This window comes from Oncorhynchus mykiss, chromosome 12, assembly GCF_013265735.2.
Source record: "Oncorhynchus mykiss isolate Arlee chromosome 12, USDA_OmykA_1.1, whole genome shotgun sequence".
Taxonomy (NCBI): Eukaryota; Metazoa; Chordata; class Actinopteri; order Salmoniformes; family Salmonidae; genus Oncorhynchus; species Oncorhynchus mykiss.
The window spans coordinates 71,007,257-71,021,243 of record NC_048576.1 but is presented as its reverse complement, the minus strand read 5'-3'; the positions used below and the strand labels follow the sequence as shown (position 1 = coordinate 71,021,243).

Below are 13,987 nucleotides of genomic sequence, written 5' to 3'. Positions count from 1 at the left end.
TGGGGTAAAAAGCGTGCGACTTGAAAGTATATGGACATTTGGATAGCCCACATGTAGCTTATGAATGATATAACTCACAAGGGCTACACGCCTGCTATAAGGCTACTACTAACGTTATTACTACTATCATAATACTATTACTATTAGTCAACTATTACATAGGCGACTGAACTACAATAGGCTACTAATAACTAGTGGATAATACTAATTTATGAAAATGGTACAGTTGATAGGTAGTCATAATGATGATGTTTAATATGTTTATTATTTGTTCATATAATGAGATAGATTTTGTTTTTAAGTTCAATAGAACAAATGCCTATACCTATATGGATGTAATGCATTTTAATATGAGTGTCAGGTGATGGTATTTGGGAAGGGTGTAGTAACATCATTCGTTCATCACCAATAACCTTTGCTCTCATACTGTATATTGGTAAGGTACCTTGTTGTATTTTTCCATAATTCATGTATACATGTCATACACATTTATACAGGGGTAAGAGTAAACATATGTTATCAATGAGTATTGTTCCTCAGTCATTCATGGAAGAGGAAGCCTCCAGCCTCTAGTCTAGCGCATGTTGTTTTCCTTCTCTCCGGGGGCGGGTGTGCAGTGCGAGCTGGGGCTGTGGCACACTACTCATAGTCACGTGATTCTCAGAGGAAGGAGAACTCGCCTGATCCAGTAACACAGACAACCCAGCGGCCCGGCCAGGCCAATGTTAGCTGTGTTCAACAGTCAGTGCTCATTGAACAGTAGCCTGGCCTACCATTAGAGACGTACTGCTTTTTATGATACATTATGTCTGTTTATATTCAATGGCAAATAACTGTCTGGAGGAGAGACAGAAAATACTCTATGCAAAGCATAATATATTATAGAGTGTTCATAAATACCATAGAAACAGTTAATAGATACATATTACATCATGATGCTTTATAAATTAAGTACTGTGGAGGTAGGAGTGAAAACTAACAAAACTGCTGGTGAATGTGAACCCTGCTCTTTTTTTCCCCATACACAAGATGGCACTGTAGGGCTACTTTTATTAAAGTTCTCCATTATATTAGTTGTACCAATATCACTACATTAGGCCTACATTTCTTCCAGGGTGTAGAATGACAAGTCTACGGCGAGTTTATGATCAGGCCATTGGGTGATAGTGTAAGTGATAAAACGGGTGGGCCGAATGGATGCAACAGGATGGAAAAAGATAACATAATCCACTTCAAAACACCAGGCCCAACCAGAATAAAAGAGTGATTAAGTAATGAAATCATCTTCAAAACACCAGGCCCAACCAGAATAAAAGAGTGATTAAGTAATGAAATCATCTTCAAAACACCAGGCCCAACCAGAATAAAAGAGTGATTAAGTAATGAAATCATCTTCAAAACACCAGGCCCAACCAGAATAAAAGAGTGATTAAGTAATGAAATCATCTTCAAAACACCAGGCCCAACCAGAATAAAAGAGTGATTAAGTAATGAAATCATCTTCAAAACACCAGGCCCAACCAGAATAAAAGAGTGATTAAGTAATGAAATCATCTTCAAAACACCAGGCCCAACCAGAATAAAAGAGTGATTAAGTAATGAAATCATCTTCAAAACACCAGGCCCAACCAGAATAAAAGAGTGATTAAGTAATGAAATCATCTTCAAAACACCAGGCCCAACCAGAATAAAAGAGTGATTAAGTAATGAAATCATCTTCAAAACGCATCTAGTTGCTGTCTTTTGACGTAAACCATATGCTCGGTCTTTACTGTGTATCATCGGGCATAATTGATCCTTCATTGATCATTGATTCACATTTAGCACAGTATGTCCAGGCCACCTACAATGGAATAATATTTGTGTACAATTAGTTCTGATTCTCACTCATAGTTACTGGTGGTGTATTCCTGGGGCCATTAAGCATCTCAGAGTAGGAGCGCTGACTTGCCTTTTAGATCCTAGATCAGCACTCCTACTCTGAGATGCTTGATACTTACAGCCCCTGATCTGTAACTCTGACACTGCAGACAGTAAGGCTGTTTCAGTGTGTCACCTACAGTGCTCTTCTTACGGCGCGTTTTTCTTTGCCCGCTCTCTCTCTTTCCTGGCACATCCACATTGGTGCTTGATCTGGGCCATAACGAGTTTATCCTAGACTGTGAAACAATAGCCAACATGAGAAAGCAGGAAGATATGCTTGAGAGCGAGGCCCTTATCAGCGGAAAGTTCTTAATTGTGCTCTATGTAAACGGTGTGTGTAACTCCTGGCACCTGGAAAGAGGGTTTTATGTGGTCAGATGTGCGAGTGGAGATGGATCAGTTCAGAGGCCTATCGGTGCAGATGGCGAAATACACTACACGGTTATTAATCATCTCAAATAATTCTCTGATTGAGGTGCTGAGCTAAGCGTTTTTCGACATTCCTCAAAATATGCTTGTGTCTTGTAGCCCATTGAACATTGATTTGAGCCTCCCAATGGAATCGTTTGGTGGAAGCTGATCAGCTAGAGAGAGAGGAAGTGTAGCTGAGTTTATGGTGGAAATTCTATGATAGCACCAATAGTACAGATGATATGTGTTGCATTATCCCTTGATGGCTCTGTGCAGATTCAGATTAGCTAATGTACTCAAGTCCTTAAACGTTGGAGGTTTATTCAATCAGCTGTAAAGAGAAAAACAAATCATTGATCGGTGTTGAAATGTGGAAGTCATTTTGGCCCAGAGTCTTAGCAAGCTCAGTCCCAGCTGAGGCAGACAGTACATCAGTGACGTGGATGAATGCATCATGAATGCGTCATTCTTTGTGTGTACTGGAGGGCCCAGAAGTGTCTCAATGTACTACTGCAGCTCTGTGGATATGCCAATGACAGCCTTGCAGGGGGTGAGACATTCCACAGAACTACTGCTGGGGGGAGAGATTTGTCATCAGCCATTACTTCACATAATAAATACAGAAACACAAAAACATATCTCCTCTCATCACCAGCTGGGACATCCCCCACACACCTTGTGCTGACAGTGACAGAAAACCCAAACCATATTTGACTTATGCACTGTTAGTGTTAAGTTAATAAACGTTTCCCTACAAACAAAGTGAAGTTGATGTAAGTTTCCTTACAGACTTGATTCAGCTCGGTCTGTTTCTCACAAGGAGCTCTAGCCTTGAGACATAACAGAATAGCATAAAAACAATTATTGACAGTTTGTGTTGTCAAAGAGCATGTTGAAGCTATCCATTTCAGCCTTTGAAAAGTTTATAGTTTTCCACTTCAAGCAAGCTACACTGAGTGCACAAAACATTAGGAACACCTTCCTAATAATGAGTTGCACCCCCTTTTGCCCTCACAACAGCCTCAATTTGTTGAGGCATGGACTCTGCAAGTTGTTGAAAGTGTTCCACAGGGATGCTGGCCCATGTTGACTCCAATGCTTCCCACAGTTGTGTGAAGTTGGCTGGATGTTCTTCTTTGGGGGACCGTTCTTGATGCACACAGGAAACTATTGAGCATGAAAAACCCAGCAGCGTTGCAGTATATCCAGTCTATATGAATAGACACCCACACCTTTTTGACAGCTGAAGTCTATTTGGTTGTATTTTTGTGTTTCAAAGAAAGATATTTGTGTAAAGAATGCAACTCAGAAAAATGTCCCTGGAGCGTACATATCCATTCTGGCTGGACTTGGAATTGGTAAATTGTTGAGCTGACATGATACTACTCTAACCCAATGATTTTAGGACAATGTCAGATGAATTTGAGAGACCAGTTTACAACTAAACCATTTACTTCAGAGGCTGAAATATGATGCTTTAAACCACATATAGCAACAAAAAAAGTTAGTCAATTTGCTCAAACTATTATTGAAAATATTTTGCCTGTTTATCTGGTCTGTGGTGATTCAAAATACTCCCCTGTTCTGGTCCATTAATTGAAACATGACTGAAACTGGAAAGGAGTCAAAGGGGGCTCTATATCATTAACATACTTTACTCAACCAAAACAAGAAATAAAACTGTCATCTGTCAATAACAAAACCCTTTTCCATAGTTTAACAATCATCTATATTATAGTTCACCCAACTTCGGATATCTTGGTGTAACTGCTACGGTGTTGGTTTGACAGTTGTTGGACCAAGGTTGTGTCCTGGTTGGTGCTATGCCCGAATTCGCTACGCTGGTTCAGCTTAAATAGTTCAGCTGCAATGTGATTTCTAGTTTGCTCAACATTTGGACATATTATTGTAGCTGAACCTAAATTAATTCTCAAGTTGAATTGTATGTTCCCTCAACCTAAAATTGAAAGTTGAGTGAACATACAATTCAACTTGAGAATTTATGTTGGTTTGGCTAATATGTAAAAATAAAGAAAGTCGCACACTCTAATTATGCTCCAACCGACATTTCAACGTCGTCGATAATATGCCCAAATGTTGAGCAAACTGGAAATTGTATTGCAGCTGGTTGCTGTGAGAATTTTAAGTTGAATCAACACATATAGAATAAAAACGTTTTTATAGTGTATTGGAACTCATATTAGTCTGAAAATCAGTTTACTCACAGGATTTGAGCAAGTGAGAAAGGCTACAGGGTCATCAGCTAGTCAGCAGTCTATTTTCAAAACGAAGACCTTCAGTGACTACTGGTACAGATGTCTGTTCCTTCCAAACTGAACGTCTAATAGAGTATGAGGAAGCATTGAAGTAGAGAGACAGAGAGAGAGAAACTAGGAAAAGGAGTGTGAGGGAGAGGGAGAGAGAGAGAGAAAGAAAGAAAGAGAGAGAGAGCAGTTGAGTGAGAAGGAGAGAAAGAGAATAGGAGAGAGATGGATTGTATTGTAAGTGGTAGTGGGCTACAGTAGCTCTCCCCTTGTCTGGGGCTGTCTGTCCCATTGTGGGAACCCGCCCAAGCCGCCCATCCTAGGAAACGAGAGCTTCCTGTTGTTTTATAGAGCTTTCCTGCAGAAAGGTTGAGATATGTAATCTGGGTCCACCAGGGAAGAGGAACAGAGCAGTGTCAGGCAGAAATGAAAGCCCCTAATCCGTCTCCCATGTCTTCTTCTTCTTTCTCCTTTCTGCCTCTTCTTCTCTGGGGTAAGTAGATGATTTACAGAGTACTATATGTATGTAAAGACGGCCAGAGGTAGGGAGAAGTATGTTGAACTACTGAGAAAAAAAGTATGTAAAATATTGCCCTAGATTTCACCTCTTACAGTAAGTGGAATGCTTAGAAGCTCACGGTGAAGTAAGGGATTGTAGTAAGAGCTTGGCAGATCTAATATTAGATTCTTGTTTTAAGTTGCCTAAACTAAGTGATTTTGATTTGTTAAAAACATTTTCATGCTCCAATGTTGAAGAAGCAGAGGTTAAATATAGGTATGATGATGTTATGGATCTGGTGTCTTTCTTGAAGATTATAAGCAGATTGTTGTTCTAATTTATATGATCTGTTTTTTTTACCAACAAATACACAAGATATGTGATTGAGATAATCACGGTCTTCACAGAACACAATGTCACAATAACGGTTTAATAAGGAACACCTCAGCTTTAGACTCAATTTCCCAGACCAGATCACTCTACAAAAAAAACTTTTTAAAAATGATTCAAAGACTAAATTAAATAGTTTGTGTTTGAGGAAATGGCTGAACTGTTTCAGACTTTATTCAGAGAACAAAGGGAGGATACACTCCCTGCCACTGACCAGCTCTCTCTCTTCATTTGTTTCTCTTTCCCACTCCTCTCTTTCTGTCTCTCCTATAAGTTCATCAGTCTTCTATATGTAAAAAAAAATAATACACATCTGTCTATTAATTTCTGTATTTCTACTTGCTTGTGTTTGTCTTTGTTTATTTCGCTGACTGTGCACGTGTGAGAATGTGAGTGCACACTTTTCTGTCAAGAACTCTCCGGTGACATTGTCCCTGTTTTGTGTCTGTCCCTGTAGCACTGAGCTCTACAGCAGCTGGCCTGATAGGACATTATGAGGCGCCACAAGCTACCACACCAGGTAACTAACTGTTGTCCTCTTCTCGTGGTCTCTACGTCAACTAACACAACTCATCTATGTCAACTAGTGTTCAAGACCAAGGGAACAACAACAAATGTTTTTTTGTTAGACTGTCTTCACTTTGATGGGGGTCCCATTGGGGTCCCGTGTGGCTCAGTTTGTAGAGCATGGCTCTTGCAACGCCAGGGTTGTTGGTTTTATTTCAACAGGGGACCTGTACAAAAAAGCATGAAAATGTATGCACTCACTACTGTAAGTCGCTCTGGAGAAGAGTGTCTGCTAAATGACTATAATGTAAATGTACTGATGAATACATTTACAGCAATACTTTGATTAAACAGTATGTTATTCTCATCAATTAGGTTTCACTTCACGGCATGACTCAACAACATATGCAAACTACCAACACCACGGTAAGTTACCAGATTAATTGAACACTTTTTAGGCAACAATTTAACACCTATTTCACAATATTGGTATTACACAACCTAATGATCACAGATGGATTATGTTGGAAATGTTTGTAATGGTGTAGCACCCCATTAACGTTCGAAACAAACATTACCGCAGAGGTTTGTCCTTCGTCATCTCTATCGCGCAACGCTTTGATGTGAGATTATATTTGAATCCATGGGGGACTCTGTTGGACAAGCACTGTAAACACATGGGTTCAGAACATAACTGGCCAACCTCTTAAAAAAATAAAAAAGACAACTGAGATGCATCTCTCTGCCAAGAGTCCTAGGCTTCTAGCATACCGTGGAGCCAAGACAAACCTGTGGGGAGGTCCCCACCGTTGTGGGGTTAGCAGCAGCTGACGTAATTGTCTGGGGTCAAAGGTTAACTGAAGCCTAGTTACAGGCAGCCCCCCCCACCTGGTCTGCACTTCCTGTATTTGTTAACCATTCGCCCCATGTGATGGCTGTGTTATAAACAAGAACTCTAGAGTTGTGAAACAACTGGAACTTTGGAGCAGCTAGTCCCCCTTCACTGTTCCTCACCCTACGATTTCCCTTTTCTCTCTCTCCGCTCCCCTCCAACTCACCCAACTCTGAGCTCCTCCTCTGCTGAAAAGACACATTTCCTGATGTCATTACTAAATCAAAACCGTTGCTCAGCGAACAGATGGTGTTTCAGGGGCCCAACCACATTGTGTAGCATAGATTGTCCTGAGAATACATCTTCTAAATCTTTTTAAAGTCACTTTAAATGTTATTAGTTCATCCCAGTAATCGACAAAGACTTATTTTGAAAAACTTCCTTTTTGATAAGGAGCTTGAGGTATGAATAATCGTTTTAGTGATGATGAAGAAGTGGTCTAATGCGTTGTCTTTGAAGAGCAGTATGAAACAGAGACAGTAGTCTGCTGAGGTAACAGTCATGCAGCTCCACATGGCTCAAGGTACTAAATAAAGATCCAGGAGGAGTCCACCCATATTCCCAGGCTTATCCTATTGTGTGAACACTGAAAGTCTTATTGAGTTCGAGATTTGCATTACTTGCCTGTGGCTGTGGGGCAGATAGAGAGTAGGTCTTTGCAAACAGCTGGCTGACTCTAATAACGTCTTCCAGATACAATCACATTAACCCAGATATGAATCCACAGCCGTCTGCACAGCACACGGTGCGTAGTCATGATTACATCCACCCTAAACGCCCTGGTCCTAAATGTTTACTTATGTTTCCGATTTGGCAGAGGCAGCCCTCAAGGCAAATAAATCACAAGCTGCAAGTCAGCCAGGCCTTTGACTGTGAGAAATGGAGACTAAAAAGCCGAACTAGAGTTAAAGAGTAAAGGGTTTTCAGATGTGAGTCCAGCCCAACTTGGGTGTGCTCCCTTTTATTTGAGAGAGAGAGAGAGAGAGGACAGTCTTTTGAGCCTCCACCCCTTTAAAAGGCAAGACAGTCCTAAAGAAATGCACTGGAGAGGGTAAGAGCTTGCTGCCAAGGCGCAGGGCAGACAGACAGATCCCCGAGGAACATCTGGTAACCTAACCGCGGGTAACACCGATCTGACATCTGGTAACCGAGGGTAATGCCGTGTCTAGCTGCTTCCACCCCTATCTAGTTTCCTGTTATGCCTTGCAGGGCTCGGTGTTAGAAGTTCAGGCTCAGTCTAGATGGTCGTCAGTCAGTAGGGGAAACTCTCCTATGTTCACTTTCTCTGACATGAAGGGAGCGCTTGTTTTCTTTGCGGTGCTCCTCTCTGTTCTCTCTGGTGAGTGTGTGGGCTCGGCCCGGGCGGCAGCGAACGCACGTCTCGCGTTGCTGGACAGTCAGAATGAGTTGCTGACACGATGTGCGGCAGTAAAGATAACATTCATTGCATGCTTCGTTTTGATTGGGATCTTAAATGTTACATTAGTCATTTGAAAAACTTTTCTAGAAGATTTGATCATTCTTTTAAAAAATATGTTGAATGACACAGCTGTTCAGCCTGTCTGTTTGAGAGGCCGTTTTCAACAGACATTTCTCTTGTGATTACAACCATTGGCCAGTCAAATGTCTACAAATGTATTGTCCTTTTCTCTTCTCAGGCGTTAGCCTCGAAGACAGAGGATTCTCCAGTGGATTAGGTGGGCCATTATTACCTTTCTGACTCTACATGTAGGCTATTTAATAGTGTTGAATCAGAGGTGACACTGCTGTTTCTGCTTGCTGTTAAATCAACATAAGGTCAGACTGGGACTTGTTAGTAATAATGTGTAACCATGAATCTTCTAGACATTCTTCTAATCCCTCATTTTAAGGATTCCTTTTTGACGATTGCATAATTTTAAAGAACTGATTTTCTAATTTACAGTATTCTCTCTCTTATTGTACAGGTTGTGGGAATAAGTATGTTAATTGTGAAGAATACTGTGAGATTTGTGTGTATTTTCACACAAGGACGGAGTGCTACACGACCTTATTTAAGGAAACCTGCTACAGTCCTTTTGTAGGTGGCATGGAGTTATTAAACAACACAGACTGGTGCAACTGGAACAATGTGAAGAGGTAGGCCTAAATGCTTATTTTAATCCACTTATTGTTCTGTTTAATTTGTTTCTGATCCAACTTATCATGCCATTGGTCTTGCATTATCACATGCTTAGTTCAAACAGTAGTTTTGAGAAACCCAACACACAGTCAAGTGAAATCAGAGTTAACTCACTCATTAATGATCAATCCATACCATGAAACTCTTAATAATGTCTTTCAGAGCACATAATGTTGCCCTCTCTTGTACTAATAGTACCCCTCGTATTCCTCCCTGTAGGATGTATAACACCTTCACCATGTGCACGGAGGAGATAGCAGAGTGTCTGCTGATCCCCTGGCCCAACAGGATGGTGGAGAATGAGTTTGTAAACATCCACTCCAGGTTCTTCCCGGACTGTCCCAACGAGGGGCTGAGCGACCCCCCGCCCAGCATCGTGTTTGCCCTGGTGATGACCCCCATCTGCCTCATCCCCATCATGGTGGTCCTGGTGGTGCTCAAGACCAAGAACGGAGATGGCAGCTCCTGATAGGACGTCCTGGATCCGTCCTCATCCACCCTGCCTCACCTCCATGTTCAGACTCACTCTCTCCATCCCATGAGGATTCAAGACTGGGACCATTGACTCAACTATTTTACAGAGAACTGCTTAGCATCTTCCACCCACTGATGATTGGCTTAGCTCTGTGGAGTCCTACCAAAACAATCTCACAGCCCAAACACCTGACACATGACCTTTTTGGATGCACTGATACAGAATGAGTTGTACCACATGAGCATCGTCAAGGACACAGGGGTTCAAGAAAGGGTCCGTCGGTGTTGTGTAGAGTGTCAGGTCAACATCCTCAGGGTTGCTTCTTGAAAACTCATCTCATTCCTCGATGCTACTCTAACCAAAAGTGGCGACAGCCATGTAAATGTTTTGACTTCCTACACACCTTAGGAAAGTATTTAAGATAGTAGGGTTCATGGACTTATGTCATTCTTGACAATCCATTCCATGACCATCTCCATCTTGTCCCAGATGTGAACCCTAACACTGACTATGCTAGAATAGTTACATTCTATACAATATTTTGATATTATATAGTGGAATTCCTACCCTCTGGCTGGGAAAACGTGAGTCTCGCATTGCTGGACATTCCAATTGAGTTGATAACCAATGACAAAGGCTTTCTGTTTGAGGAATCCCCACTCTCCATTTACTGTACACTCAGATAAAAAGGTGCTAACTAGAACCTAAAAGGGTTCTTTGGCTGTCCTCATAGAACCCATTGAAGAACCCTTTCTGGTTCCAGGTAGAATCATTTTAATAGAACCCCTTTGGGTTCAGAGTAGAACCCTTTCCAAAGAGGGCTCTACATGGAACCCAAAATAATGGTGCCTAGAACCAAAATGTTTTTTCTTAGAGTGTAGTTATCCATATAGGATCTCCATCATGTTTATTTCTGTATTTAACTACAGAACAAAACGTGATGTACCCTCTCACCTGATAGCTTTCCTGTCCTTGAATGTGTTTTGTGTATATTGGAGAGCACTCTTTGCCCCCGAGTGCAGGGTTAAGAATGTATGCGGTATGGGGTGGGTGTAGGAAGGCCATGATGAAGAGGGTTGGCCAAGCATCAGTCTGTGTTGGGCTCAGGAACTAGACACAATGGGTGGGTAGCCTACGCCCAACATGTAGTCTATGAGATCTGTTTCCAGGAATTGTCTATTTCCCAGCATTAAGGGCCCCGTGCCTCAACCTCTCTTTCTCTCTCCCTCTTGACAATGACGGCCCCCACTGTCGCCCATGATGAGCCAGTCGACTCATGCCTGAGAGTTGAATCAAGCATTAGATCAAAAGACGACAAACATTTAGTCTCCCCCCCTCGGCTCAGCGTAGCAGTGAGCACTGACTGAAGACAGAAGGAAAAACTAATGTCTATCTCTCCTCTACTTAAACTGTGTAAGAACTGTTTGTTTCATTTTTTATTATGTTGTCGCGAATGACACTGAAAGCATTGAGTTGCATTCAGTTTCAGAAACAAAGAAATATGTATGCTTATGTATTGTATTTCTGCTCTTACTCTGGACATAAGACGTCCTGGACTTTGTACTGTCTGTGAGAGGGGTGTGGGTCTTAGTCAAAGCATAGCCTCTTTCCTTACACAATGTACTGTATATAATTTTATTTTGCAATTAAATATATTAAAGCCAAAGGCCTAATCACTTGACTTTGTTTTGAACGCTACGGAAATGGATTGTAGAAATAGATATTGTATTTTTGTGAAGTCTCCTAACTGGATCTAATTGGTTTAAACCCCCTGCCTTAATGGAATGCACAGCTGATAACGCCATGGATGATCCATCAAGTTTTTACTCATTTAGACCCAGTGCAGAGATGGGGTGTTATTGTGAAATCTAAATAGACCCTTTGCCCTTCACCATATAGGGCACTCTTGTAGATAAAACAAATAAAAAGTATTTACCCTGTCTTGTGACTGCATGGGTGGGATTTTCACCATTCTTTATTGCAGTCCTACTAGAGTCCATTGGAGCTGTTTTACTCACATAACATAGCTGCTGTGTTTCGGTGTGAGGTCTCCTCTCTAAGCAAGAAGTGACAGCAGCTGTGTAATCCCCACCCTTATCTGGCATAGACAAGTCAGGCTGGGTGGGGTGGGAAAGTGTGTTTGATGGCCCTCTTCCTCTCTAGAAGTCAGGTCATCCTCACCCCAGCCCTCCTAGTGACCTCACCCACCTCCAGTGTTACTCTTCAGGTCCCAGTGGGTTCGAATCATAGAATTTGAATTCCTAGAATGGACACTCCCATGGTCAGACTGTATGTCCATTCTGTGAACTATATGCGTATGGTCATAGCACACCTTACCATGCAGGACCAGCCAGTTAGAGCTTCCCATGTTTCTGCAAGGACCCAATATGCAGAGATCTCATAATACATGCAGATATATACTTCAGCGGCTGGCTTCCTACCTCTCCTCCTTTTGTCTTTGCTCAGGTTTTTGCTCCAACACCAAGCCATTGTGAGGTGTGTGGTTGTGTCAGTGGATGTAGGGGTCATTAAAGAGACACGAGCTTCAGCTTTGGAGAACGATTGCGCTCATAGCCTAGAAGCTCTACAAGCCACCCTCACAGCAGCTGTGAGAGAATACAGCAGAATGGGGCTGTCTGTTAACATCCCCAAAACAGGGGTCCATTGTCAGGTCATCTGATCCTCCACCTGAACCACAAGCATTCTCCATCTCAGACTCCTCACTTGCCATCGTACCACACTTTAAATACCTCGGAAGCCGTTTTTAACAACAGCAACCTGCACCTAGACACCGATGTTGCAGTCTACCAGGCAGTGTGTGTATCTACAGTCCTTTATGGATGTGAAACCTTTCACATAAAATGCCTCCAACGCGTTTGACCTGGCAGGACCGGAGCAGGAGCATTGAGGCGTCCATCACCCACCAGCAGCTATGATAACTCGGCCTCGCCATTCGGATGCTAGAGAATCGCCTTCCGGGCAGAAAAAGCACTCTAAAGGATCCCTTGAAGACCTCACTAAAGAAGTGTGGGGTAAACCCTGCCTTCCTCGAGACTGTTGCCACGGACCATTCCATATGGCGTGGGCTCTGCCAACAAGGTGTGCAGTTGGCTGTGGAAAAAAAGGACTGAACGGGCCATTGTGTGCTCTGACTGTGGCAGACAGTGCATACCACATCAGATTATACAGTCATCAGCAAACCAACAAGCAGTAGTAGATGTCATCATCAAATGCGATGGACTACCTTAAGCAATGTAAGTAAGGAGTCATTTAAGAGGCTTGCTTGGCTAGACTACTTGAAAAAGTGATTTCTTTCTTCTTGCAAAACATTGCCCTCTAGAGGTGAGTCTCTCAAATAACATTTCAAAGCAATTCCATCCAGATGTTCGACATGATTGAGACATATTGACACTTACATTCAACTGATTTAGTTTTAATTTGCACATTTCTTAAAAAATAAATCATGTAAAAAAAATAAGTTACAAATGTAATTTAACATCAAAGACTGAAACCCTTTGAAACGCATTAACCCCTAATGTGGATGCTGCCACAAGCATGGGGGAGATCTTCTGGATGGCCCCTATCCCTGCACTTCCAGCAGCCCAGAAACCCAAATACATTTTACCTGCTCCATCATGGCGTCACAGATCAATCAATAACAACACTCCAGAATAACCAATCCAAACCGCTGAGTTGTCAACACTCCAGAATAACCAATCCAAACCGCTGAGTTGTCAACACTCCAGAATAACCAATCCAAACCGCTGAGTTGTCAACACTCCAGAATAACCAATCCAAACCGCTGAGTTGTCAACACTCCAGAATAACCAATCCAAACCGCTGAGTTGTCAACACTCCAGAATAACCAATCCAAACCGCTGAGTTGTCAACACTCCAGAATAACCAATCCAAACCGCTGAGTTGTCAACACTCCAGAATAACCAATCCAAACCGCTGAGTTGTCAACACTCCAGAATAACCAATCCAAACCGCTGAGTTGTCAACACTCCAGAATAACCAATCCAAACCGCTGAGTTGTCAACACTCCAGAATAACCAATCCAAACCGCTGAGTTGTCAACACTCCAGAATAACCAATCCAAACCGCTGAGTTGTCAACACTCCAGAATAACCAATCCAAACTGCTGAGTTGTCAACACTCCAGAATAACCAATCCAAACCGCTGAGTTGTCAACACTCCAGAATAACCAATCCAAACCGCTGAGTTGTCAACACTCCAGAATAACCAATCCAAACCGCTGAGTTGTCAACACTCCAGAATAACCAATCCAAACCGCTGAGTTGTCAACACTCCAGAATAACCAATCCAAACCGCTGAGTTGTCAACACTCCAGAATAACCAATCCAAACCGCTGAGTTGTCAACACTCCAGAATAACCAATCCAAACCGATGAGTTGTCAACACTCCAGAATAACCAATCCAAACCGCTGAGTTGTCAACACTC

At 42.2% G+C, this 13,987-nt stretch overlaps 1 protein-coding gene across 2 annotated transcripts; it reads left to right on the top strand.

Moving 5' to 3' along the window:
- Window positions 1–4,810: 4,810 nt before the first annotated feature.
- Window positions 4,811–11,198, top strand: LOC110538211 (receptor activity-modifying protein 1). Of its 2 annotated transcripts, XM_021624868.2 has the most exons (6): window positions 4,811–5,091; window positions 5,945–6,007; window positions 6,370–6,420; window positions 8,545–8,583; window positions 8,833–9,004; window positions 9,267–11,198. In XM_021624868.2, exons 1-6 carry the CDS (start codon window positions 5,025–5,027, stop codon window positions 9,514–9,516), a joined length of 642 nt encoding a protein of 213 aa, XP_021480543.1. In that variant the 5' UTR covers window positions 4,811–5,024; the 3' UTR covers window positions 9,517–11,198. The 2 variants fall into 2 exon arrangements, with proteins under 2 accessions (XP_021480543.1, XP_021480545.1); XM_021624870.2 differs by lacking the exons at window positions 4,811–5,091; window positions 5,945–6,007; window positions 6,370–6,420 and adding an exon at window positions 8,054–8,225.
- Window positions 11,199–13,987: the final 2,789 nt, after the last annotated feature.

What these genes read in the sequence shown, in the direction of transcription:
- LOC110538211 (XM_021624868.2), top strand. Translation starts at nt 5,025, where the DNA reads ATGAAAGCCCCTAATCCGTCTCCCATGTCTTCTTCTTCTTTCTCCTTT. An exon ending in GCCACAAGCTACCACACCAG is followed by an intron (nt 6,008 to 6,369) that starts GTAACTAACTGT and finishes CTCATCAATTAG; the next exon opens with GTTTCACTTCACGGCATGAC. An exon ending in AGGATTCTCCAGTGGATTAG is followed by an intron (nt 8,584 to 8,832) that starts GTGGGCCATTAT and finishes CTTATTGTACAG; the next exon opens with GTTGTGGGAATAAGTATGTT.